The sequence below is a fragment of the Balaenoptera ricei genome, chromosome 3 (genome assembly GCF_028023285.1).
Source record: "Balaenoptera ricei isolate mBalRic1 chromosome 3, mBalRic1.hap2, whole genome shotgun sequence".
Lineage (NCBI taxonomy): Eukaryota > Metazoa > Chordata > Mammalia > Artiodactyla > Balaenopteridae > Balaenoptera > Balaenoptera ricei.
Window position 1 is genome coordinate 65,311,186 of NC_082641.1, and position 26,665 is coordinate 65,337,850.

Below are 26,665 nucleotides of genomic sequence, written 5' to 3' on the forward strand. Positions count from 1 at the left end.
AGTTAAATTAGTTAAATTTATTAACACAACTATGATAAGAATATAAATTTTGCATTTCATATATTCCCAGGAGTGCCACACATGAAAAAAGAATATGTCAATCTGTCAATATTCAATGAAACTGAATCCTTAGGGGAACATATGTAAGAAATGCACTGTCTAGGGTCTTCCCTAATATGTAGCCACAAGCAATGCCATCGCAAATGAGTCTGTAGCTTCCTTAACAAATAAAAGCATTTTGGGACACAGAAACTCTAATGTAAACTTCTAAGGCCATTTCTAATCTAGACATAACTATAAACCCCATACATTAATCTCTCAGTTAAAATACAACTGATATTTAGTAAACACTGAATTTGTGATTTTTCTCCATTTTTCCTCCACTTACATTTTTTATAAAAAACATGATTATATTTTTGCCAGAATTATATAATATCATCTTTTCTTCAGTAAACATTTATTATGTTTACTCCTGCAGTGTTTCCACTGAAGCATCCTTGTTTATACATTAGAATCCAGATGAGGTCGCCACAGGTTTCAAAACAGAGTATGATAATAACCTCCTGCTACAGAAATCCACAGGCTGTGTTCAGGCCATAAGCAGCAGCAGTCTCGGGGATCTGGCTCTGTGCCTTCTGTAGCAGTGAGGAGCCACTGGTGGACTTCCCTCTGAGGTTACCCAGGTCCCCTTCTCCAGGACTTACAGCCACCACTGCTCCTCCTCTCCCCCACCACATCCCCCCATCCTCCAAGAACAGCTAAAGCCAATCCCAAAGGAAGGGGCAGATTACCATCCTCATCCAGCCAATCCCATTACTTCTCAAAGAGATGCCCTCCATGGACTTCTCAATATCCACAACAAAGGAGACAGAGGGAAAAGGTGTAAAACAGGCTTCTCACAGTAACAGTGGGAACACCACAGGCACCCAAGATCTTTCTACCCATCTTGATTACGAGCTTGAATTGAGGCTCGACCAGAATTAGCTAAGGGGACTCCAGAAGAGAGCTGAGCCCATGTTTTACAGTGTACCCAGGATTTGTTTTCATTGGGTATAGTAAGATAACAGACATGGACACAACTGCCTTTGAAAGAAGAGTTTATTACTCACAGTTCCCAAGGCGGGGTAGGTGGGCAGGCTGCAGCACATAGGGCTATATGGGCAAGTACCAGATGGGTCAGGAGGCAGAAGGAGCAAGGGGAAAACATGGGCACAAGCCTTTTACCGTGGTTTTCTCAGGAAATGCATGGTAAGACAGGGTAAGTCATTCAGGATTGGCAAGTTTGATTCATTTCAGCAGCCTCTAGGGCACAGGGATTGCCCCTAGTTGGCTGCTACCTGACCCTGGGGTGCTATTAGGGCCAAGGGATGGCAGCTCAGCCTGTAAGAGCTCAATAAACGTGGTGAGTAAGGGCTCTGGATTGGTTGGTTTGTTATATGAAAGGCACACTCACAGGGGAGTGCTATCTCTAGGAATCCTAGCTACCTCTAGGAATTAGCTAGCCCTGGGAGGGCAACGTGTCCCAAGTCAGCAAGGCTCCAAGATGTCAAAGCATCATAAAATACGGAAAATAAAAAACATAATACAGCCAGATTGTACTTCTGGGCTCAGAGCTCATCTAGATTGCACTTTTTTCATAAACTCTGGTAACACGGCATGTTCTTAGCTAAAGAGTTTTCCTAAACTAAGAGCCCTCCCTGAAGCACTACCAAGCCATCTCCACCTTGTGTCACCACTACCACACGTTGGTGGAAAATATATCAGAGTAGTCATTCCAAATGATCTTCCCTTAGTCTCATACTGATTGTTGTTTACATCACAGTTTGAAACCTGTATCACAACCCATCAAAATGATGGCATGGCCTTTGTTACAACTTCTGAAGAAGGCATGCTACTGCTGTCAGAATCATTCAGAACACTAAAGCTTCAGGTGCTAAAAAAGCATACACGCTAAGCTTCTCAAGCTAGACTGTTAGCTACTGTTTAGATGTTTGCATAAAATTTCAACCAAAAGAACAAAAAAAATAATGCCTCAGGATTTCAAAGACATCACTAGTGTTTATCATCGTCTAGAAGAAAGGCAAGAAAGCTGACTAGATAAATATCAAGGCATCTCCCCCTCTCCTCTGATGTTAAGCTTTTGAACAAAATTTTTGTTCTACTTTAAAATGCCATCAGTCATGCACTCTTAGAATCCACAATTTGGCTGTAACCATCGTTCAGTGCAGTAGATGTTTAGCCATAGAAAAACTTAAATTTGTACAATGATTTTTTAACTGGTAAGATGCATTCACTGTTGAACTGTCATACATGCTGCCTGATTATTCCACGTAAAACTAGATCTGTATAAAACACACACAAATAACATCAGTAACCCGGGGTTTCCTTTTTGCTATATTGTTTTCACAATCACAGGCATGCCTGCTAGTTAATATAATCATCACGAAACAAAATATTAGGTAGAACAGTGGTTTTAAAACAAAACTAAGTGGGAAAAAAGTAACCAGATATACAGACAGGCTCGGTTCCACGTTCTCTAGTATATTTATCAACCACCCAGCTTAATACCATTTTCAGAAATTTTAGAAAATAGCCACAATTGTAGAAGACCTAAAATCTGCCAGCTACTAATCAAGTCTGGATGGATACCACAAAAAATATTAAGACTACTACTTGATGGGATGGTTAGTCACAGCAACAAAATAAGTCAGCTATTTAATCCTTCTCGATCAGGCTTAAGAATCACAGGATCTAAAAATATTTCCAAATATTTTTCTTAACTTCTGGAGAACTCTTCCAACTCAGACAACAAGCAAACAATGGAATGGATTATATTACAATATCTAAAATCAACAAGTATTAATGTCTAGAATATTCAAGGAACTCCTGCTGAGCAGGGGAAATGGGCAACAATAGCAAATTCACATTTATTCACTCAGCATATATTTATGAGTACCACTTTTTTAAGTGCTAGGGTTACAGGTGTGTACAACATAGATAAGACACCTGGCTTCAAGGAACTTGAGCAGAAATAAATAAATACAGAATAAAATTAATATACTATGTTTTGTTGTGATAAATACTATGAAGAAAGATAAAACAGAAGACATAAGGTGATGAAGAGTACTCCTTTAGATAAGATGGTCAAGGGTATGATATTTAAGCAGAGATCTGAATGAAGTGAGTGAGCCAAGCTAGTAAGGAGAAAGAGTTTTCCAGGCAAAAGAAACAGCAAGAACAGAAAACTCTAAGGATAATGGATAAAAAGTACATGAAAAGATAACCAACCTCACTGATAATCAGAGAAAGGAAAATTCAAGTAATGATATACCACTTTACAAATACCAGACCAGCAAAAATATAATGTGTGGGAATACAAAGCATCAGTGGAAATGAAGGGAAAGGGAACTCTCATGCACTGCTGGATAGAGTGTGAAGAAGTACAGCCATTCTGGGAAGCCAGCTGGCCGTACTCAGTGAAATGAAGAATGTGTATACTCTGATCCAGAAATCTTACCCCAGAAAATCAGAGTTCTCCCAAAAGCCCTTAAGAAGACACGTATGAAAATGGAAATCACAGAGTTGTTTGGGGTAGCTGGAAGTGACAAGGCAATCTAGGTGACCATCACCAGAGGACCAGACAAGTAAGTTGTCATAGATGCATACTCACTCAAACACCTGAAGAAGTTTCAAGTTATGAAATATATATACAGAGATTCAAATGGATAGTTTTTTTTTTAAGTATTAAGCACTGAAATACTTACAGAAAAAAACTCTCAGATTTGCTTTGAAGTAATACAGCTTGCTGAGGTGGAACTGTGGAGAGGTTACAAATGTTTATTAAGCAAGATTAGCTATGATTTTATCATTGTTGATGCTGAACGACAGATACATGGGAGTGTGTTATACTCTTCTCTCCCCATTTATATGTTTGAAATTTTCTATCATAAAAGGCATTATTAGAGGGCTTCCCTGGTGGCGCAGTGGTTGAGAGTCTGCCTGCCAATGCAGGGGACACGGGTTCGAGCCCTGGTCTGGGAAGATCCCACATGCCGCAGAGCAGCTGGGCCCGTGAGCCACAATTACTGAGCCTGCGCGTCTGGAGCCTGTGCTCCGCAGCGGGAGAGGCCGCGATAGTGAGAGGCCCGCGCACCACGATGAAGAGTGGCCCCCACTTGCCGCAACTAGAGAAAGCCCTCGCACAGAAACGAAGACCCAACACAGCCATAAATAAATAAATTAATTAAAAAAAAAAAAAGGCATTATTAGAGTGTTGAGTGAAAAAAAAAACAGACCTATAGCAGAATACCATTTATATAAATGAAAAACATACATGTTCATAAAACACCACCATATTTTTTTTTAAAGATACACACACATTCAAAAACATTAACATGGATGTCTTTGGAGGCAGGGAATGAGAATCGAAATTGGGGATAAATGAGAATTACTGTAAATAAAATACAACAAGAGAGGAGCCTTGTACCTGCCAAAGCTGACAGTGTGCCATTATCTGAGGAGTTTAATTCAATTTTTTTCACCTGAGGTCAAGAAAGAAAACATGAAGCAAATACAAAGTGCTCTAGGATCACAGAGGAGGGGGTAACTAAATCTGACTTGGGAGGAGGGGGTATTCCCGGCCCACACCTTGGACCCACTGAATCAGAATCTCCAGGATTGGGCAAAAGGTACTGCTGTTCAATTCCCATTTCACAGAGGAGAAACTGAAGGACAGAAGTGAAGTAACATTCCAAGCTCGTAAGCCAGTAAACAGAAGAGGTGGAATTCAAGCCCAGGGCCAGAACTGCCACTCTTACTCACTGTGCTACCAATGCTGCACTATTCTAACTTAAAACCTGCACACTGCTACCAGATTCAACTTCCTAAAATATTACTTCATCCCACAGTGCCGCTGATCTTGACAACCACAGAAAAAAATTAAATTCTTTATAGACTATATACTGCCCCCAATCACCCTCACTCATTCACTCTTTCAACAAATATCCTATTTTTTTTCCATTCTAAATCCTCTCTTCCAGTCACACCAGTCCTTACTTCTTTCAAGATACCCACAACACCTCCAAGCCTCCAAGCACTTTCTCCAAACTGAAATACCTCTCCTCTCCTCGATATATACTTACTCATATCCCATATATCCTGCAAGGTCCAGTGTTCTGAACACTTTCGTAGCACTAACTGAATGAGGTTCCACAGATACTCCAAGAAGCTTGCCTCATGACTTCAGCACACACCTTTTCCTTCTTTAATTTCTTTTGCACGTACTCTCTGAGCCACTCAATTAGCACCTATTACAGTAACACCTCGTTTATCCAGCATCATTGGGAAGGGTAAGTGTTTATCAGAAGTGAATTTTCCAGACAACTTAAGCATTAATTTAGGAAGCAGCAAAGTAAAGTCATGCTGACTTCAGCCACAGAAATACCTAGGCTCAAATCTCACCACTTAACTAGCTTTGAGTAAGTGTCAACTGTCTGTTTCATCATCTATAAAGTGGGGATGTACTACTAACTTCTCAAAGTTGCTGTGGGTATTAAAGAAATCACATACCAAAGCTGGTACAACATTCTTTAAGTCATGGCTACATTACTCCATATACTATTATGCACTAAGACAAAATCATTTTAATGGAAATATTCATCAAATGTATATACTTTGAGATTTTTCTCAGAGAACAGTGAATGTAAATTAATCATCTCTTGATAACTCATTATTTATTCAACATTCACTCATTCAATAAATAGTTATCAATTCAGTAAAGCTGCAGGATATAAAATCAATATACAAAAATCATTTCTGTATACTAACAATGAACTATTAGAGAAAAAATTTTAAATCCCATTTATAATAGCATCAAAAGAATAAAATATTTAGGAATAAATTTAACAAAGGAGGTAAAAGATCTCTACACTGAAAGACATTGATAAAAAAATTAAAGACACAAATAAATGCAAAGATATTCCATGCTCATGGACTGGATAAATTAATATTGGTAAAATGTCCATACTACCCAAAGTGATCTCCACTTTTTTTCTCATTCTATTGTGGACTTAACACTGACTAATCTGACCTAGAGCTTTCATCCCGAAACAAAAGCAGCAACAATGATACACAGCAATGATTTTCTAAGTTTTGTTAAAAGGAATGGCACTTTTTAAAAAACAAAACATTTCTTTTCACTCCACTATCTAAAAACATTAATATTGGAGCTACTCTAAGATGGCCTCATTTCATACCATAGTGTGGTCCTCATTTCATACCATGTCACCTCCTTCAGTCCCTTCTGGAAAAGAGTTTGAAAACATGGATATACAATTAAGAACACTGGCCTAGGAATCAGAAGATTCCAGTCCTTGTCCTGAGAATGACTTCATAGCAAAGTAACCTTGTACAAGCCACTTAACATCTTCAGTCTCATTAAAATGGAGATAAACCTGACATGCTTACCACACACAATAGTGAATCAAAAGCAATAATATTGAGGGGGGAACATTGTCACCAACTTGACTGTAAACTAGAAACTACATCTTGGACTTCCCTGGTGGTGCAGTGGTTAAGAATCTGCCTGCCAATGCAGGGGACACAGGTTCAATCCCTGGTCCAGGAAGATCCCACTCACCGCGGAGCAACGAAGCCCATGTGCCACAACTACTGAGCCCACACTCTAGAGCCCGCAAGCCACAACTACTGAAGCCCGCGAGCCCTAGAGCCCGGGTGCTGCAACTACTGAGCCCACATGCTGCAACTACTGAAGCCCGGGCACCTAGAGCCCATGCTCTGCAACAAGAGAAGCCACTGCAATGAGAAGCCCACGCACAGCAACGAAGAGTAGCTCCTGCTCTCCACAACTAGAGAAAGCCCAAGCACAGCAACAAAGACCCAACACAGCCAAAAATATATACATATTTTAAAAAAGGAAAAAAACTATATCTTATTGCTTTTGTAATAAATAAATTCTAGTTGTTTGGCTGATGTCCAAGTCATATTGAAATATTAAGGTCCCCAAGAATGAATTAACTTTTGCAAACGACCAAGCCAATTTACAAACTGGTAAGTGTGGCATCAAATGGAATCAACACATTTATTGAATCCCAACTACATTTGAGGCCCTATGCAGTACTATAGCCAATTGCAAAGAACAACTAAATTTGGTGCTTAATGGAAAATGAAGTTTATCTTTTAACTATTTATTGAGTTTAAAAAGTCAGTGAGTTAAAAGAGCAAATAATATACTCTCTTAGATTTCTCAATGCTTTCAACATGTTAAACTTACTTTTTATAAATCACTGAATTAGGTTATATTTATCCTTGTGTGTGTGTGTGTGTGTGTGTGTATGTGTATATATATATATATATATATATATATACACAGCAGGATAGATAGACCTAAATTGTTTCCTATATGGCTGGAGGTTGTACAAATGGGCAATGGAAGCAGATAGGAATAAATGAATGAGTGAAGGAATAATGAATGTGAATTAAACGGTAGAGGCGCCTGACATGGACCAAAGATGATACTATGCCATGAACTGGGGAGTATTATTAACTCAACCCTCTACACTTACTGTCAAAACAAATAGATAGTTACATATATAAATACACTAAATCTCATAATTTAAAATACCTAATTCTAAACAATTGGCCCATGTTATCAATCTTTTTAATCTAAAAGATAAAATAAAGAGTAACAATTTTACAAAATATAGGTGCATAAAATAAAATTTCTCACAGACATGAGAGACCCAGGAAAAACACTGGCTTTTTCCAATGGCTGGTTGTTTTTTAATTGTTTTTTTTTTTTTGGCCACGCCATGCTGCTTGTGGAATCTTAGTTCCCAACCACGGATTGAACCTGGGCCCTCAGCAGTAAAAGCGCCAAGTCCTAACCACTGGACTGCCAGGGAATTCCCAGAGATGTTGTACTTTTAAAAATAAATTTTATTTTTAAAAGAATTTTAAAGGAAATTATTTTATTTTTAAAAGAAATTGTATTTTTAAAAGAAAATTTACATAGTGAAAAACATATCTGTAACTAAAAATCTGTAGGCTTACTTGAGTTTTACCTCTACTGAAAAGTAGACTTCTCATATAGAGTGACAAACTGAAATACACTTATTCTCTGGTTCCATAACTCTGATTTATATCTTATCTTTTAACTTTACATCATTGAGTAGATTTTTTAAAGAAATATAACCTTCTGCTAATAAAAAAAAACTAGACTTTTTATATCTCAGTCCACATATAAGTAGAAACTGAGGGTCCTCCTAAGTGGTAAAATTTCAGCAGATTCATTTTGGATAAGAAATGAACCAAAATGATGAACATCTTACCTCCGGTTATTCTTCACTAAAAATTTATTTAATAAGTAAATCCCCCCAAAAATCACTTCTCATAGAATTTTTATTGTAGTAAAAACCACATAACATAAAATTTATCATCTTAACCATTTTTAACCATACAGGTCAATAGTGTTAAGTGTATTCACATTGTTGTAAACAGACCTCTGATCAATAATGTTAAGTATATTCACATTGTTGTAAACAGATCTCCACAAATTTTCATCTGGCAAAACTGAAACTCTATACTCATTTAAAAACAAATGTTCACTGGAAAAAAATGGGTTCAAATATGGATTCTATAAACACTAAAAATGTATGACCTTAGGTTTCTAACTACTTTTGTCTCAAGATTCTTTGTCTATAAAAGAGTATAACATCCACCATATTGTTACTGCAAGATAATGAATGAAGTCACTAATTTAATATGCTGTGTTCTGTAGGTCATTCAAATGTTAGTAATTTATTAAGAAATTATACATTAACCCTTTATCTTGTTTACATGACCATGGATTTAAAGAATAACTGATTACTATTTTCATGGAGTAGAATTATTGCCCTCAAGAAGTAATCACAAATCCATGTGACTGCCAAGCCAAATGAATCTTTGGCAATATCCTATGGAAAAGTATCTTTACTTATGCCAAGTAAGGGAGAAAGATTTCCTGGCTGCCTAAGTAAGCTTCAGGCAAAAATGCTTATCCATTTCAAGTGTTCCAGTAACCATTCCAGTAAAGAACCTTAAAAAATAGAAAATCAACTACTTTATCCAAATAGAGTTCAATTAATATGATTTTTTTTTAATTTCCAGATTTCAACACATCTATAGAAGAGATCATCATCCAAGTTAAAAGAAATCCTTTTCCTTTTCCGTAAGAACAATGAACCATTTATTTATAGATTACTTGGGAGGGATAACACCCAAAACTTTGCTTCTCTTCTCCCTGTTGGTTCTGTATAACTTGAGAAGGTGATAAGATAAAACCCAAAATCGAACTTTCTTGTATTATAAAGTTAACTTAAATGGAGAAATGAAAAGTTCTATCTTTATTTCAATTATCATGTCAGGAGAACAAAATCTTTTGGCTTTTTAACACTGTAATGCATTGGAGCATTAGATTTCAAGGCCTTAAAATTGGCTTCAAAAGATAGGCGTTGATTTGATGTCTTATGTCAAATCAAGGTTATCTCTGATAACGTTCACTTACGTGAATTAGAAAATCTTTATAGTAATCCTTAAAAATGCTACATCAAAAGTAAAAGAACCTACTCAATCAGAACCATCATGTAAATTTACTTCAGAAATTAAGTATGCAAAAATGAATGGCATATGATGTTAAAGCATCTGGTTCTTCAATTTTTTCCTTAATTCTTTTTTTTCAGTTTCTAAATATGGAAACTATCATTCCCTTTTTTCAAAATAAAGTGGTAATCCATGATCCATAGTGTGGATAAATACTTCAATGTAAACATATATTAAAAATTACTGGTCTTTATGGAACAAAGTAATAATAATTTACAGCCTAGACTGCAAGACATGCAATAAGAGTAACGTCAATGCACTCTGTAAATTTACTTTTAACATCTTGTAAACGTTTTAAATGTTTTAAATAAAATAGTTTTGCTTTTACATGTTCAACTTCCTATCAAAATTCTAACAAGATTAAATGGAATCTCTAAAACTTAATTTTTTAAACTAAGCTCTGAATCATATCTACCAGAAGAAATGACTATTTGCTTGTTTTTCCTGTTTTGTTGCTTTTTATAAGAACTTCCCTTTTTACAGATACAATAAATTACATATGCAAATAAGTAAGAGGAAAACAAGCAGTCTGAATGCTGCTTTTATATGTGGTATAAAGCTTTGCAGTTTGGTTACTTTGAGTGGTTCACACAGAAGCAAGAAATCTTGACTACAGGAGAAATTGAGTTTTGTACAGATGCAACTATCACTATTGTACAATAGAGTATCTTATGCTCTTTCTATTAAACATTAAAAAAAAAAAAACAGACACTCCACAACCCACCCCCACCACTCCTTAGCTATTTTAGTAGCCTGATCCATTGCTGATTAAGTGATATCTTAACTTTTTAGACAATTAGAAAAACAGCACATTCAAGAAACATTCAACTTCTACCTTCATAAATTTTAAATGAATAATTCCTCTCAATATTGGAAGGAAAGAGGTCTGAGAAAGTAATTCTAAATTTTAAGATCCTCCAGCTTGGATAATTTCAAAAGATTTAAATTTCTGAAATATTTTAATTGATTGTTAAAACTGTAGCCTTCTTTGTCAAAGACAAAATAAATATGCCCAGAATCCCCCAATTATAAAGGTCTTATTACGCTCATTTTAATGTCAATCAGCAAGATCAAATACTATCAGTCATCAACAGAAAAAAATATGAAGGCCCCAGTAATCTCAGGATTCCACTGAATGGAAAATATAACTTGGAAGTCAGCCAGAGAAGAGAACTAGTCTTACAGTAATAAACAAACAGAAGAAATAGAGAGGGCTCCCACGACTTTTCAAGCATTACAAAAATGAGTCTCCCTTAGTTATAGTAATTACAATTGTAGGGATTCTCATCACACGTCAACAGCTGAAAGAGAAGGATCAGAAACCCCCATTATAGCCACACAGGTGGAAGCTCTTTAGACTTAAAACTGAAGTATTTGCACTAAGTGATATGTTTCACATAATATGAATTTATTATAATCTACCTAAATTGGATTACTCAAAATCAAAGTCTCAAGTATTGTCCTTTATAGTCCTCCAACTTTGCTGATAGATCATATCTATTAGGAAATGTAAGAAATTATTAACCCTAGATTTTAATGATTTCTTTTTTCTTTCTATATAACTTACCCTGATCTGACCAAACATCATACACTGGACAGTATTTACCTGTAGCAATATAATTTAGCAAACTGAAAGATCTCCCATAAGCCTGTCACAGTGGCTATTTTTGTCTAAATAGGGCCTTGAATACTAAGTAGTACTTATTTCAACTAGTTGAATTTCTACGCATTTAAAAAGACGCGAAACTTGTTCTCTGAGCCCTGCAAAGGAAGTCCGAAAAATTTTAAACATCATCAGTCTTGCAATTATCTGAAAAAAAAGCAAATGTTTAACTACAGACACCATCAGAAATGTGCATGTTGTATCATAAATACCCATTCATTTAAAGTAAATGGACAAAAGGATGATATTTTCTGATTAGAATAGAGAGTTAAGACCCTTTATTTTAATTAAAGCTACTTAAATGAATTGGTAGGTGATGCGGCAAAGTAACACCAACCTGTACCTGATTCTTTGCCTTTTATAATTTTTTAACCATATGGATGAAAAGGTCATTGTTTAATTTGTTGTATTACTTATATATTAACAATAAGAAAAAATGTGGTAAAACAGAAAACAAAGCAAAATATCTCTACGCAATCTTTAATACTTTAAAGGGCTGGTAAACCTAAAATAAGATATTTTTCATCTTGGTTTCCATTTGCAATTTGACGAAAATATCTCCCTCCCTCTACTTTACTCTAAATGACAGCAGGCTACTATAACACATGCACAATTCTTATACATTTCAAAGTTCCTAGCCTTGCCAAGGGGACAAACAAAATAGATGAGAAGTATATCCATAACATCAACAAATTCACAGTATACACCATATAGACAACCAACCAGCAAAGGAAATGGACTTAGAAAGTCTCATAAATCTATTAAACAGAAAGATTTTTCTATATTTAAGAAGTATTTATAAGGAAAACATTTAAAGATGATATGCTACCCTCTTAAGCCAGTTGCCCTTACTGGAAGATTTTTCAAATAAATGCCATTTTATTCAAGTTCCCAAGAGAAAAATCAAATTGACCTACATATGCTCCTCACTGTTGCTTTTAAATGAATATAAGCATGCTAAATTAATGATCAAATGAAAGTACTTAAGAATTTTGCTTAGAACAGCAATGGTTGTAAACTTTAGTTAATTCATTTCATGTTGGATGTTGCAACTATATTAAATATATATTGACAAACCTTAATTTATTGTATCTTTTATAACTATATAACAAAAAATAACAATCTTAAACCTGTCAGTTACATTTCAAAGCTCTAATGAAACAGTCATGAGATTTATGTAAAAGGCAAATATGCTATTAATGATACGTTATATAGAACTAATTCTTATACTTTAAATTTTTTAAATTCAAATATACTTTTAAATAACTAAATGATAAGAAATTAGTATTTTACAAATGATAATTAACAACATATTTTGTAAACTTCTCTACTGACAGGGCAGTGGCTGGATTCAATGCCCTTTTTCAGAATTCCCACAGCACCCTCTGCATACCCATTATACGGTGTGTTACCCAGAGTGGTGATCACTGGTAGTGACCCTCCTCTGGGCAGTGAGTCCTAGTGGGCAGAGACTACTGTGTTATTCAGATCTGACTGAAGAAGGCTCAACAGAGGCTGACATATCAGAGACAGTTAGCATTTCTTAAAAGAATAAGAAATGAGAGCAGAAAGCAGAAGGAATATTATCCCCACCTCATAAAATGTATACAAATTTATAGTACCATAAAGTAGTTAAACAGGTTTTAAAAACTAATTTTAAGTGCTAGGACATGGAAACAACCTAAATGTCCATCGACAGATGAATGGATAAAGAAGATGTGGCACATGTATATAATGGAATATTACTCAGCCATAAAGAGGAATGAAATTGAGTTATTTGTAGTGAGGTGGATGGACCTAGAGTCTGTCATACAGAGTGAAATAAGTCAGAAAGAGAAAAACAAATACCATATGTTAACGCATACATATGGAATCTAGAAAAATGGTACTGATGAACCTAGTGGTAGGGCAGGAATAAAGATGCAGATGTTGAGAACAGACTTGAGGACGGGGGCGGTGGAGAGGGGAGGCTGGGACGAAGTGAGAGAGTAGCACTGACATATATACACTACCAAATGTAAAACAGATAGCTAGTGGGAAGCTGCTGCATAGCACAGGGAGATCAGCTCGGTGCTTTGTGATGAACTAGAGGGGTGGGATGGGGGGGGTGGGAGGGAGGCTCAAGAAGGAAGGGATATGGGGATATATGTATGCATATAGATGATTCACTTTGTTGTACAGCAGAAACTAACGCGACATTGTAAAGCAATTATACTCCAATAAAGATGTATTAAAAAAAAACACTAATTTTAAGTGCTATTTTGACCAAACCCAACTTTTCAAAAAGCTCTATTTTCTCAGGCCATTCTATACAAAGAACTGGAAGACTTATTTCAAATGCATAAAAACTTGAACACTGTCCTGGGTATTCTCCATTGGCCCTGCCTTTCTGCCCTGCTGTGACCAGGAAGGCTGATCTCTACAGAGTATATAACCTCAGGTCCCTTACCTTATGGCTCCCAGTTGGGCTCTACAGAAAGGAGGCATCAGCTGATCAGAGGGCAGGAGAAGAAAGAAGATCCCCTCCCTGCCAGGCCTCCAGCCTCTGTTTACAGTGGGTCTGACCGTAGCTGTGGTCCCCATCATAAAACCACAGCTCCAGGAGAGTAGCTTTTCTACAATGACCATGGTGTTCATCAGATTCTGGTAACTGCTCTCTCTCTTTTCCTCTCAGACCTAAGAGGGGTAAAAAGCTTCTCTTGCTCCTCTATCCCCAGTGGGTTTTAATCATGCACAAACCTCATTAAACTCTCTTTGATTATTCTTTTAAGGTAGCTATCCTACTGGGGATCTAATACAAACACAGAGACATTTTACTAACTAGCAGCATCTTTGCCAGTGATTGCTATATCGTGGGCTATTGTTAATGATATCCCCATCTTACAGAAGAGCATCATTTTTTTGGTGGTAACTAACTTTATTGTGATAATCATTTTGTAATATATACACATATCCAATAATCACAATATAAACCTTAAACTTATATATGTTGTATGTCAATAATATCTCAAAAGCTGGAAAACAAAACAAAAAACCCAAGTTTTATATTAAGTATTTCTCAATCCAAAACCAGAAAAACTGTCTGAGCTTCACCCTGGACATAGCTTGGTATTGCCAGCTTGGTATGGTCAAGGTAGATTCTTCTGAGGTGAAAAAATTCTGTGTATTAGTTTCCTACTGCTACTGTAACAAATTCCTACAAATTTAATGGCTTGAAACAACATAAATTTATCATCTTATAGCCCTGGAGGTCAGAAGTACTAAAATCAAGGTGTTGGGAGGGCTCTGTTTCTTCTGGAGGCTCTAGAATCCATTTGTTTGCCTTTTCTAGCTTGGTAAGGATGCCAGCTTCCTTGGCTCATGGTCCCATCCTTCATCTTCAAAACCAGCAGCATCTTCCAAAACCAGATCTTCCCATCTCTTTCTCCACTTCTGTCACCACATGGCCTTTGCCTGACTCTGAAACTCTTGTCTCTCTCTTGTAATTATGATTACACTGAGCTCATGCAGATAAGCTAGGTAGAAAGTAACCCATATCAAGATCCTTCATCCAAGATCCTGAACTTAGTCATGTCTGCAAAGTTCATTGTACTAGGTAACGTATTCACAGGTTCTAAGGGTTAGGATGTGGACATCTTTGAGTCACCATTAGTTAGCCTACCATAGTCAGTAAAAATCCAAGGTGCTGGTTGAAAAAAAAACACAAAGATTGGAAATGGAAACATCATTTAATGTTTTAGTAAAAACTTGCCTATACTCTAATCTTTTTGGCCCTGAATCTGTAAGTCCAACTCACTTACAAAACTGACCAGTACCAATCTGAATTAAAAATGAATTAGTAAGTCATTTCCCAAAATGAACTTCTACCTGAAAACTATTCCTAGTATATACATACACATATGTATATTGTGTAAATGTATATATTTTATGTAAATGTAATGCATTTTATGGTAAAAAAAAAAAACCTCACTGAAGTTTTTTTCATTACAATATTTCTAAATGAAAGAATAATATCAGTCTCTCAGGTTAATTCAGGGGAAAAAATGCTTATTGAAACACCTTTAATAGCTTCCTAATAATAGCTATTGCTTAAATGCACTGATAAAGTACAATCATAATTTTAATCCAATTATAAATGACAGCGCATCACACTGTAAAAAAATGAAACAAAGAAATTGTTTCTATTTTTTCTAATAGTCAGTACTACAGAAATGACTGTGTAATAGATTCAATATGGTTGTACTATTGCTCCTGGACCACATGGAACTTTCCAGATGCCCTAGTCCAAAAACAAACAAAAAAACCAATAGGCCATATGCTGGTTGGAAGAGAGAAGTAGAATAAACTCATAATTAGAGGAGAGAGTATTTTTTCTACACATTACATATTCTTCTATTTATTTCTGCCTCTAAAATTTACCAAGTAAAGTAATTTATGCCAGATTACTTTGCCTCTAGATACAGAAAGAAGAATGGAGAAACAGCTCCACCTGAAATTATAACCTGAGCTCTTAACTGGCATCTTCCTCTCTGACAAGCATTACATCCAAGTTGCTAAATCTCAGATACCAGCTAAAGAATTTGGAGCTATTTGTGGAACACTTTGGGTAGCTGTAATTCTGCCCACCTTCTTAGCAACTGTAAAATGTTTTCTTTAACCTTTTTCCTTAACCTCTCTCTTCGAGTGCATCCAACCCCAAGTAAAAATGGTGGATATGTGTAAAGAGAACTATCCACGCAGTCCCCTCCCTCTCACCACCCTCACAACTCCCATTATTTTTTTCCCATACGAAGCAATGAAACACAGTGAGGCAAGATGTCTAAAATGGGTAGTAGAGTCAGAAACCTGGGTTTGAATCCCTACTATGCAATTTACTACATGGCCTTGGACAAGGTATATAACCTCACTGAGACTCAGTTTCCCCCCTATGTAAAATGGGGCTTATATCAACTTTATGAAGTTGCTGAAGTGATTAAGCAAGAAAAAAAGCCAGACACAAAAAAGACAAATACTGCATAATTACACTTATACAAAGTATCTAGAACAGTCAAATTCATTGTTACAGAAAATAGAATGGTGGAGGGGCTGGGGGAAAGGGGAAACAGGGAGTTATTATTTAATGGGTATAGTGTTTCAGTTTGGGAAGATGAAAAAGTTCTAGAGAGGGATGGTGGTGATGGTTGCATAACAATGTGAATGTGCTTAATGCCACTGAAATGTACACCTAAAAATGGTTAAAATGGTAAATTTTATGTTATACATATTTCACCACCATAAAAACAAAAACAAAGAAACCAATGTTCTATCAATAATCCGTATCAAAAAACTTTCTCTCCCTTATTGGAGAGAGGCACAAAAGGAAAAAACCACTACCCCAACTCTCCAAATTGAAGCTAATTGGCAAAAGAACAGAGTTCATCAACCAAAATTAGCCTAAATCTTCATTCAAGTATTGACATAAACTTTTAACTGTCTTCTAGTCCATGATTCTCTGTTGCATCAAATCCATACCTAAGCCTTCTTAAAATATGTATGAATCTCTTATTGTAAAAGAGGCAGCTGTAGTATAATGAAAGAAACACTAACCTTGGAACCAAAAAAATCTAAATAAGACTAAGCTCTGCCACATATTATCTGTATTACCCTAGTTGGGTAAGTCAATTTCCATGTACAAATCGCTACAGTCAATGGGAATTATCACCTACCTCACAGAATCATCGAGAGATTTAAATAAAGCATATTAAAATACCTTGAAACTCTAAAGTATGATTCCATTTTTATTATTAAATTTGCTGAAACACAAAAAAAGATTATTCTATCAAAAATTCATATTAAAAATATACACATATTTCATACTAATACAACTAGGTACTCTCCTGTAGTCCTGAAAGCCACAGACAATACTACTAAATGCCTATATTATAGAAAACTCTTCTTTAGGAATTACATATTAATCCTGATACCAAATATCAGAAATATTTGGGGAGAAAATGAGCTAGATATAGTGATATCCTGTTGTGATATATTTATAACAGGTTACATCCTTGATCCATTTATTCCACAAATATCTAATCAGAACTCTAAGCACTGTGCTAAGCAGTGAGACTACACTGGTGAAGACAACCATGGTTCCTCTCGTCAGGGAACTTCCAATCTAACCAGAAGATGAGACATTAAACAAAACATCACACAAATAATCCATAAATTTGTGACAGACGTGAAAAAGGAAAAGTAGAGGTTGCTATGAAGCACAGAGTAAGGGGGTCTAATCCAATCTGGGAAATTTATGAGAAATAATTAGCCAGTTGTACCATTCTTTGTCAACCCAACAGGCTTTAAGTGTTTAAGAAATCTTAGCTATTTCTACCATCAACATTATTATAAAGGCCATATGTTCCACTCTCCTCATTAGGAACAACTATATCCCTAGGGTTTAGAAGACAAGAGATAGGCAACCTTATTATTTAGGAAAACCCAGATAAACTAAACCCACCACCCAATTCCTCAATAAAAACCAAAACCAGGCTCTAGAAAGCACAGCTTCATCCCAATTCTGACTCATATTTTACATATCCTTGAGCAATTATGCCGATGCTAAGAGGTTACCTCAATGGCAGTTTAGACCTGTCTAAAATGCTCTAAACCCCGAATCTTCTCATGACTGATTCTTTCAATATTACTCAGGTTTCTGCTTAAACGTATCCTCCAGGAACCTTTCCCTGACCACCCAATCTAATGTAGCCTCCCAGTCACTCTCTATATTACACCACACTACTTTATTATTTTTTAGCACTTATGACTACCTGAAATTGCCTACTATATTTATTTACTTGTTTATTATTATATGTTTCTCCTTCAAACTTGAAAGCAAGTTCCATAAGGCAGGGACCCACTTTATTCTCTCCATATCCTCAAGATACATCTTCCTTGCCAAAGACCTCCAGTTCTGTTTAGGTAGTCAGGTACAAAGGAGAAATGTTTCCAGCCCACAGGATGACTGATTTAAGCCAATTATGGTAATCCCATTACCTTTGCCAGTAACTGGTTTAGGAGAGGGAATTTTACAGTTTTCTTCAATAAGGCATAAGAAGATATCTGCTAAGCACCTCCAGAAAAGGTTTTCTCTCTGATTAATGAGACATAAAGGAAAAACCTTGCCCTTTTTCCTGCCTTCATACTTGGTTGTGTGACGAAGTGATACTGGGAACCTGATGCAGGGATGCTGCATTCATGAGAGGGAAACCATGACGATGGCAGAGAAGCTGATCTCTTGGTGTTCTTGATTCCCTGAATTAACTCTGAAACTACCTCCTTCCAGACATCCTGTTATGTGAGATTTTTAAGCCCTGATCAATTAAGCCATTTTCTATCTCCTGTTTTGATACCTGCCCCCAAAAGCACAATAAACTCTTAAGCCTCTGTTTCTTCTGTAACATTAACAGAAAATAGTACCTACAGTCTAGTGGATTCTTGAGGGGATTAAATGAGACAATGCAAGTAAAGTGCCAAACAGAAACAAAATACTCAAACAACAGTATCTGCCGTTATTGTTACTATTAAACATTAAACTTACTATGACAAAACTCCACAAGCTCTTTATGTAGTATTTAGGATTTTGTTATTTTACAGAAAACATTCATTTTAATCCTGTTTAAATAAAATCATTTTTAATAAAATAATTCATTTACCTCGCTTTCTTCCATCAGTAAAGAAGCTTTTGGTTTTTTTCTCAAGTTTGAAGTAGGTAAAAAGAAGAATCAAGGCAAATATCAGATCACTGAAGAAAAATAATCATTAATTTCAGGTGAGACCCTGTTTTTGGCATCAACTCCTTCCTTAACTTAGACACGGACAGAGCCTCATAAAAATTTTCATCTACTTACCTTCACAAATATTTCATCAGTATTTTAATATAGCTTAGATTATACCAATTAAAAATTTAAAATACTTTAGTAACTAAAACTATATTATACATAGTTATTTTAAAATTCTTTTAAAAAAGAAAGAAAAATGAAGTGTTATACTTCAGTTTCTACAATTTTTTCTGTGCTCAACTACTTGTTTGATATGCCATGGAGCAAAATTAATACAGAAGATCAAAAATAAGAAATTGCGAGGTCATTGGTTCAAGCTCACGCCAGCTGAATTGCGATTTAAAATGTTATGATGGCTCATTACTGTCGGAAAACTGTATGGGCCCTACATGAAATAGAATAATCAAAATTCTTAAAGTGAAATATGAGGGTAGTTTTGTCATTACTAAAGAAGTGACACCAACTAAATTGTCTCTTTTAAAGATGAACAAAGAACAAATATTAAATCCTTCACGGCATTGGAAATGCCCAGGCTCTTATGAGCCCAGATAAATTTCTGGTTCTGTTAATGTTACAAAAACATTATTAGTTCCACTTTTCAAAAATCTTTAACTATCAACCTTCTGTGACAAAAATTACCAGTTACTCATTATGACCAACCATAAATTCGAGCAACTTGTAGGGTTATTAAAAGTTATCTGGAAAAACTCTATTCTTCCCTGGATGGAACATTTTCTGCCTGTTTTTCAACATCTCACACAATGACTAAGATACACAGTTCGGGGAAGAATAGCCTCTACTATTTCTCTAACACTACTGAAAACAAGTAGCATATAAATCTTGCTAGACCATCCTTCAGATCACTCTTTATAGTATACATGGGGTTTTGGTACAGTAATCAAATAACTCTCACAGTGCAAGTCATAAGTCATGTGAAGTCTAGTCGTATACATATGTTAACAAAACCTTACATTAATAGATATTACATATGTAAAATATATATGAAATCTGATAAGCAAAGTTTAAAATCTAAATATAACCACTTATTTTTTTTATCCCAAACTCTTTTCAGATTTTAACAAATATATCTTATTCTATTGTTCTAATGCTATTTTAAGGCCCTCCTTTGAGAAACAATGTTATTAATAAAATTAATATTTTAGCATGTTTACAGAGGCTCACATACTACTAAGCAACAGTGTCACTAGTAAAATATTTTATATCATTCCCATACCAATGTCTAAGCAATAATGTACGCACAATAGTAGAGAATATCCCCACATATTCCAAAATAAAATTATAATTATTTTCAATACATATTTTAAATTATACATTCCAAGAAGTAGTTTCATGTCTTTTAAATCCAGTACATTAATCCTCAATCTTATGTCCCAATATTAATGTAACAGTTGTGATCTCTATGGAAGAGAGAACATTCTAAATTCAAAATGTTTTTTTCCCAAATTTTACTTCTAACTCTATAAACTATTGGGGTGAAGTGTTAATAAATGCCAACCTAGGTATTCCAACCCCCACCCACAGGGTATGTTTCAATTTTAAAACAAAATAATTCTATTTTCTAGTAGTAATTGAAGATGTAAGACACATTTACTTCTCTACTGCAAAGCAACTAAAACTTGATGCTTTTTTTTTCATCCTGAATTGGTTTTATATGGCAAACTGGCTCTAAAGTGTGGGAATAAACCTTTCCATTTTTTTTCTTTCATAGCTCTGAAAAAATACATTTCAAAAATACATTTCAAAATACACTGATACTATTTCTAAGAGTAATAAACCTGTAGATAAACAATACTAAAATTTAACTCAACATCTTGCGCTTTTTTTCTTCAGGTTTGTTCCTTCAAAAAATCATTTTTTGGATACTTCTAAAATAATGGAAAAGAGATCAATCAAAAGAAAAGCTCCCATAGCTAAGATGACATATTAGATACAAGTATTTTGGAGGAAATATCCTGGGGATTGGGAAGGGAAGAGTCAATTTAATATCTTATAGAAAATTTCATGCCCATAAAGATATTCCTTCATTAGTTTTAGAAATCTTGAATTGCATTAACTGCATTAATGCAATCAAGTTTCTGAAGAGATTTGTATTACTTCACTTGTCTTAACTTTATTTCCTTCAGAAAGGAAGGAAGGAAGAAGAAAAGTTTATCATTTTTAGGGGGGCAACTTAATAATAAAATAATAAAGATGCTGGTAGATACTAATCCTTACAAACTCTCTTTTATATGGAGTAGTATTTACTTACTGTTTTTCCTAAATGACCAGAATTTATTTGACTAAATTCTATTTCATGTATAAGCATGATAATCTATATGGAGTAGCATTTAAATGATCTTTAGACTTTAACCACTTAAAAATGAGTATATGTTGTTTTCATAGTTTAAAAACCAAAGTTACTTTTCAGAGCCCCAGGTTAGATGCACAGTTAGATTTCTGTAGTTTCTGACAAGTTTACTTAATATCACTGTTTAGTATGTGTACCTTATGTTCAATGTTGCTTTACAGCAGATTCATCTTTCTGTGCTATTACACAATTTTAAAGATGAAATTAGTTTAAGAAAAAGCAGTATCACAACTCATCTATTTGCAGGTGCGAGTTAATCTTTCTGTGGCAGTGTGGCATACAGAGTAGCTTAAAGTTCAGCAACATTTCATACAGAAATTGTTCACAACTACAATGTCTAATTTCAAAACTTAAGTGATAAAACAAATTTCCGGAAGGAAAAATCTCAAGAAACAAGGCTTCTCCATTATTTTAGGCTTCCAACTTTCCCTCCTGAAGTTTGTCTTCCCCACACCACACACATATCTGTAATCTGTTAAAATGGAGTGTATAAGCATAAGGTGCACCAATGGTTAAAACTGCATATCTGATCAATCTTTACAGTCTGTTATACCTGATTATGTAATGCTGTTCCCTAAATCTGTAGCATTCTACCCTAAATCAAGAAAGCAGTCTGTGATAGTGAAAAAAAATGTATCTTTCATCTTCCACTACAGGTTTTAAGCAGAGATATCTTTGTTAGAAATCCAGCTAGTAGTGTATCCCTGGGCAAAGTTACTTAACTAGTCAGAGTTTTCTTATTTCTTTAATGGAGGAAAAAAAAAAAAAATCAATACCTTGCAGAATTGATGGGAGAATTAGAGAAAATATATATAAAGTGCTGAACACAGTGACTGACACATAGAATGACAAATAAATAATGATTACTGTTTTGTTGTTATAGGTTATTTTTGAAATACACCTAGGCTAAAGAATATGGAACTCAAACTTCCAAAGTTCTTATTTTGGAGGTCATTGAAAAACAAATTTCACACTGAAAAAATACGCTTGAGTCTAACATCTTCATTTATTCAACACTATTTGGTGCTTTTGACATTTGAAGACACTATTCTTAATGTCAAGGATACCTCAGAGAAGAAATTAGATGCATTATCCCTTGCCCTCAAGAAACTTACATTTTAGAGGAAGACAGACATTAAACAACCAATTCCACAGTTACTTAATCGCAATTGGGATTGCAGTGCAGTGTTACAAAGAAAACCTGCTAAAGGGGTAAATGACCTAACAGGATCAGAATTTAAATTTCTACACAAACATCCTTCCTCCCTCCAAGGGTTTTCAATCACTCTCTCTATAATTAAACCTAATCCAAACTTTTGTATAGACTTGATCTGTCTGGCTTTTAAAACAACAAAATCAGTAATTAACCTGACTTCAGCCATTTTTATGTTCAGAACTGTATAATGAAAATATAGAACCTGTGTAAAACCTACAAATTAATTTGAAGTATTCCATATAATGACTTCTTAACAAAAGAGAAAGCAAAGATATAATATAGGTAAGGGTCTGTCTGCTATTTACTATGAACTCATTGGAAAATACATTTCGTGATAGATTATAAAACCAATATTTTTATTTTATGTGCATGCCATTATTTTTAATAATGACTCAGTTTTCAGAATGTTTTTATTAGAGTAAAATAAATATTTACATATTCATTACTAAAAAACATTTCTGTGACTTTTAAGGCCTGTACAATTCTGATTTGCTTACTAACAGAGCATTTGTCTTCACTCAGGTAACTTTTAAAATCTGACACCTTAAAAAAAATTTTTTTTTTTAAATCTGGGGGGCATCCATTTTAAAGACAACTTCAAGATTCCTATCTTCAGAACTTAGTAGGTTGTTTGTTGTAGAATAGTGCCATTAAAGTCCCAAGTACACTTAAAGGGAAAAAATGAGTGATCAGATCAACTCTCCCAGCAAAATGAAACTAAGTCTATTCCATAAAACAGAATCTATCTCAATGTTTGTCTTAGATTCAAGCAACATTCACCTAGAAATTAATGCAACGACAATTAACCCAGAACAGTCATTGTCAATTCTCCAAAAGTGGCCTCTTCACCTATATTTAGTTCATAAGGCAAACCAGTCCAGGATTCCTGCTGCCAATTATAATGAATGGAAGAAATATATTTAAATCAAATAGCACCATCTAGCAGAACCGTCACCACTTTGCCTACAAGAGTAGATGTTACTTGGTGTTCAGTTTGGTAGATTTGACAGCAAAATGGCAATATCACAGAATTAGAGCTAGAAAGGACTACAGACACACCAGGTTCAACTTCCTCATTATTGTATTAGATACTTAAAAAATTTTTTTTACAAAGTTATCAGAATATAGATTAAATTCAGCCATTCCTGGAAGTTCAAGTAAAATACAAAATTACTTTAATTCTCAAATTCAACCACTCCCCAAATAAATAAGATTATACCTCAATACACATTTCAATTCCTTCACTCCCAAAAATGTGAAATCCAAATACTCTAAATCCAAATACTCTAAATCCAAAAATCATTAAAACATCTTCCCTAAATGTCTCTATTTTCTCAGATATATTGCAACCAAATAGTAAATGCACACAGATTAGGCTATTTCAAAACTTCAATTCCAGTAACTTGCTGTTTCTTAAGCAAGCTATAATGCTAAGCCTTTTACATACTCCTTGTCACAGCAACAAGATCCTGAATATAACTCAGAAAATACCTCTGGGGGGGGGGGGGGGGAAAGTACCTCTCCGTTAATTTTTTTTGTTTTGCCACATCAAGGCCTGCCTCCCCTAAATCCTACAGGAATTATGTGTGTTGCTGCCAACACGAAGATTAGGAAATGTTCCCATCCCTAGGGCACAAGAAACTTTCAGGAGACGACTACTAACTGCCAGCTAGGAGGGAAACTCGGTAGTTTGCACGTTCGGTTTTTATTTACGCAGCTATTTCCGCGCGCAAGGTAACTAAAGCAGCTTTTGAGAGATGCTCTCAGACTTTTTCCCAGTCTGAACCCCTAGGAAAGGCAGAGCGCGTCCAATGACAAGGATACACTTCACCCTCAGAGTGGAGGTGGTTACTGGGAATCACTGTTAGATCTGCTGTACAGAAAAGAGAGGTTCTTCCTCAGTGGTCACAGTCACTATTCGCTCTCATTGTTAGTAACAAGCAAATCACAGTTAGAAGTACATAAGAATAGCAGCAAACAACCCTGCTTCGCAGCTTGCCGTGACGGTGGCATCCCAGGCCGGGAGGGGCTCTTTTCTCGCCAGCCTCCTCTGGACTCCCACCGAAGTTAACACCTGTATCTCCCCGCCACCCCGACCAAACAACTAACTCCTCCCCGCGTGCACGCTTCTACCCTTCCCGCAAGTCCCCCGTTCGGACCACTGCCCCCTCCCCACCGCAGACAGCCCTCCTCGCGCCGGCCGTCGCGGCTCCCACGGCTACCCCTCCGCGCCCCGCGACCCCCGCCCCGCCCGCCGCCCGGGCCGCCGAGGCCCCCAGACGTTTGAGAGGTTGCAAGTCTCCAAAAAAAGTTCTCCAGCCCCGGCCGCCGCGGAGTTGGGTCGCCTGAGAGCGGCAGAAACGCCAGCCTACCCCAGCAGATCCCGCTTCTCGCCAGCACACTTTTCCTCACAGGGAACTCGGTCTTAGACTCCCAAACTTCAGCGGCGCCCCTGGCGCCCCCTGCCCGGGCTCCGCGAGGCGCGCGGGGATGAGAATGCCGCGTCCCTCCGCCGGCCGGAGAAAGCCCCGACGCCCACCCGACCCACGGCCGCACACGCCCTCCGCGCCCCGCGCGCGTCTCCGCGCCCGGCGGGGCCCCGCTCGGCCGCTCCGCGCCCGGCTTCCGCCCGCCGCGCGCCCGGCACCGCCGCCCTCGCCTTGCTCGGCGCACCCGGCCCCGAGTCCCGGCACCCGAGCCCCCGCCGCGGCGCCCCTCGCGCTGCCGGCCGCTCGCGCTGCCCTCCCCGCCAAACACCCACATTCCCTACGCTTGCCCTCCTCCACGCAGCTGCCCTTTCTCCCCCTACCCGCGACCCACGTAGTCTCTCCGCTCCCCGCAGCCCCGGACCCCAGCTCTAAAGTTACTTTGTGAGGAGGTGAACCCGCGGGTTATTTCCCTCAATCACCCAAACAAGTTTCCATCCCCGCCACCAGCACCGCCGCCGCCCCCCGACACACTCGCTCCCTCCCGCCGCCAGACCCCAGGGCCGCCCGCCCCGCGCGAGCCCCTCCTGGGAAACAGCCGCTCTCCGCACCGCATGCCCCACCTCGCGTACCCCTCCCCCTGCCAGCCCACCCCAGGCTCTCCCCGGGCGGAGAGTGTCTGTGTGTCTCCGAGAGAGTGTGCGAGTGCGTGCGTGTGTGTGTGTGCGCGTGTGTGAAGGCGGAGGTGGGTGAGAAGCGGAGACACTTACTTCTCCCGGGCCTGGCTGTCGGACGGGACGGCGCTGCTGTTACTCTTGCCTTTGCCGTACATGCTTGTGCCGAGAGCAGCTCCCACTGTCACGCACCTGTCAACCCATCACAGCCTCCCCGGGAACAGCCCCGTCCCCATGGCGACCCACGCAGCTACCCCCACTATTGGCCGCCCCACGCCAAAGCTCCGCCCCCTTCGCCCAGGCAACGCATGAGACTGACAGGCCTCCCCCCTCCCTCCGGCCTGCCGAAGCGCGCGGCGGCGGCTACAGCCTAAGCGGCAGTCTCCTCCCTCCTTCCCTCCCTCCCGGGTTCCCTCCCTCCTTCCCTCTCCGATCTCCTCCCTCCTCCCGCTCTTCTACCCCCCTCCCCCCTCCGAACCCCGGCGCAAGGGGGGAATTAGAAACTGCTCTAGAAGGATTTTAAACAACTGGCTGTTCTCTCCATTGCCGCCCCTCCCCCCGCGCCGCCCGCGCTCGGCTCCTCACTGGAGAGAAGGCGCCGGGAGGAGGGGAAAGTGCGGCATGGAGTCTCTGGCAGGAGCCGACGGAGCTGGAGCCGTGGCGGCCCCAGACTTCTGGGCGCCCGCCGAGTACACAGGCAGACCTACGGCCCCAGCCGTCCTGGGGTCCCCCCCACCAGCCCCTTTCTCCCGCTCCTCTCCTGTCTGTGACCCCGCGCCGGTACCCAGGATTGATCTCTGCCGCCCTCGGCCCTATTCCCTGTGGTGTCACCCTCCGCCCTGCTCCC

General features: G+C 37.8%; 1 protein-coding gene across 8 annotated transcripts in view; it reads right to left on the reverse strand.

Annotated features, from left to right (window-relative positions):
* SSBP2 (single stranded DNA binding protein 2) overlaps positions 1-26,051 on the reverse strand; it is a 297,896-nt gene extending 271,845 nt beyond the window's left edge. For 4 of the 8 annotated variants that reach the window (XM_059916696.1, XM_059916695.1, XM_059916692.1 and 1 more), the window contains exon 1: positions 25,915-26,051. In XM_059916696.1, the coding sequence (XP_059772679.1) occupies positions 25,915-25,976 (62 nt within the window). In that variant the 5' untranslated portion in view covers positions 25,977-26,051. Of the gene's footprint in view, positions 1-19,008; positions 19,048-25,914 lie in introns of those variants that run through there. The other 4 variants (XM_059916693.1, XM_059916691.1, XM_059916694.1 and 1 more) reach the window with 1 other exon arrangement.
* Positions 26,052-26,665: the final 614 nt, after the last annotated feature.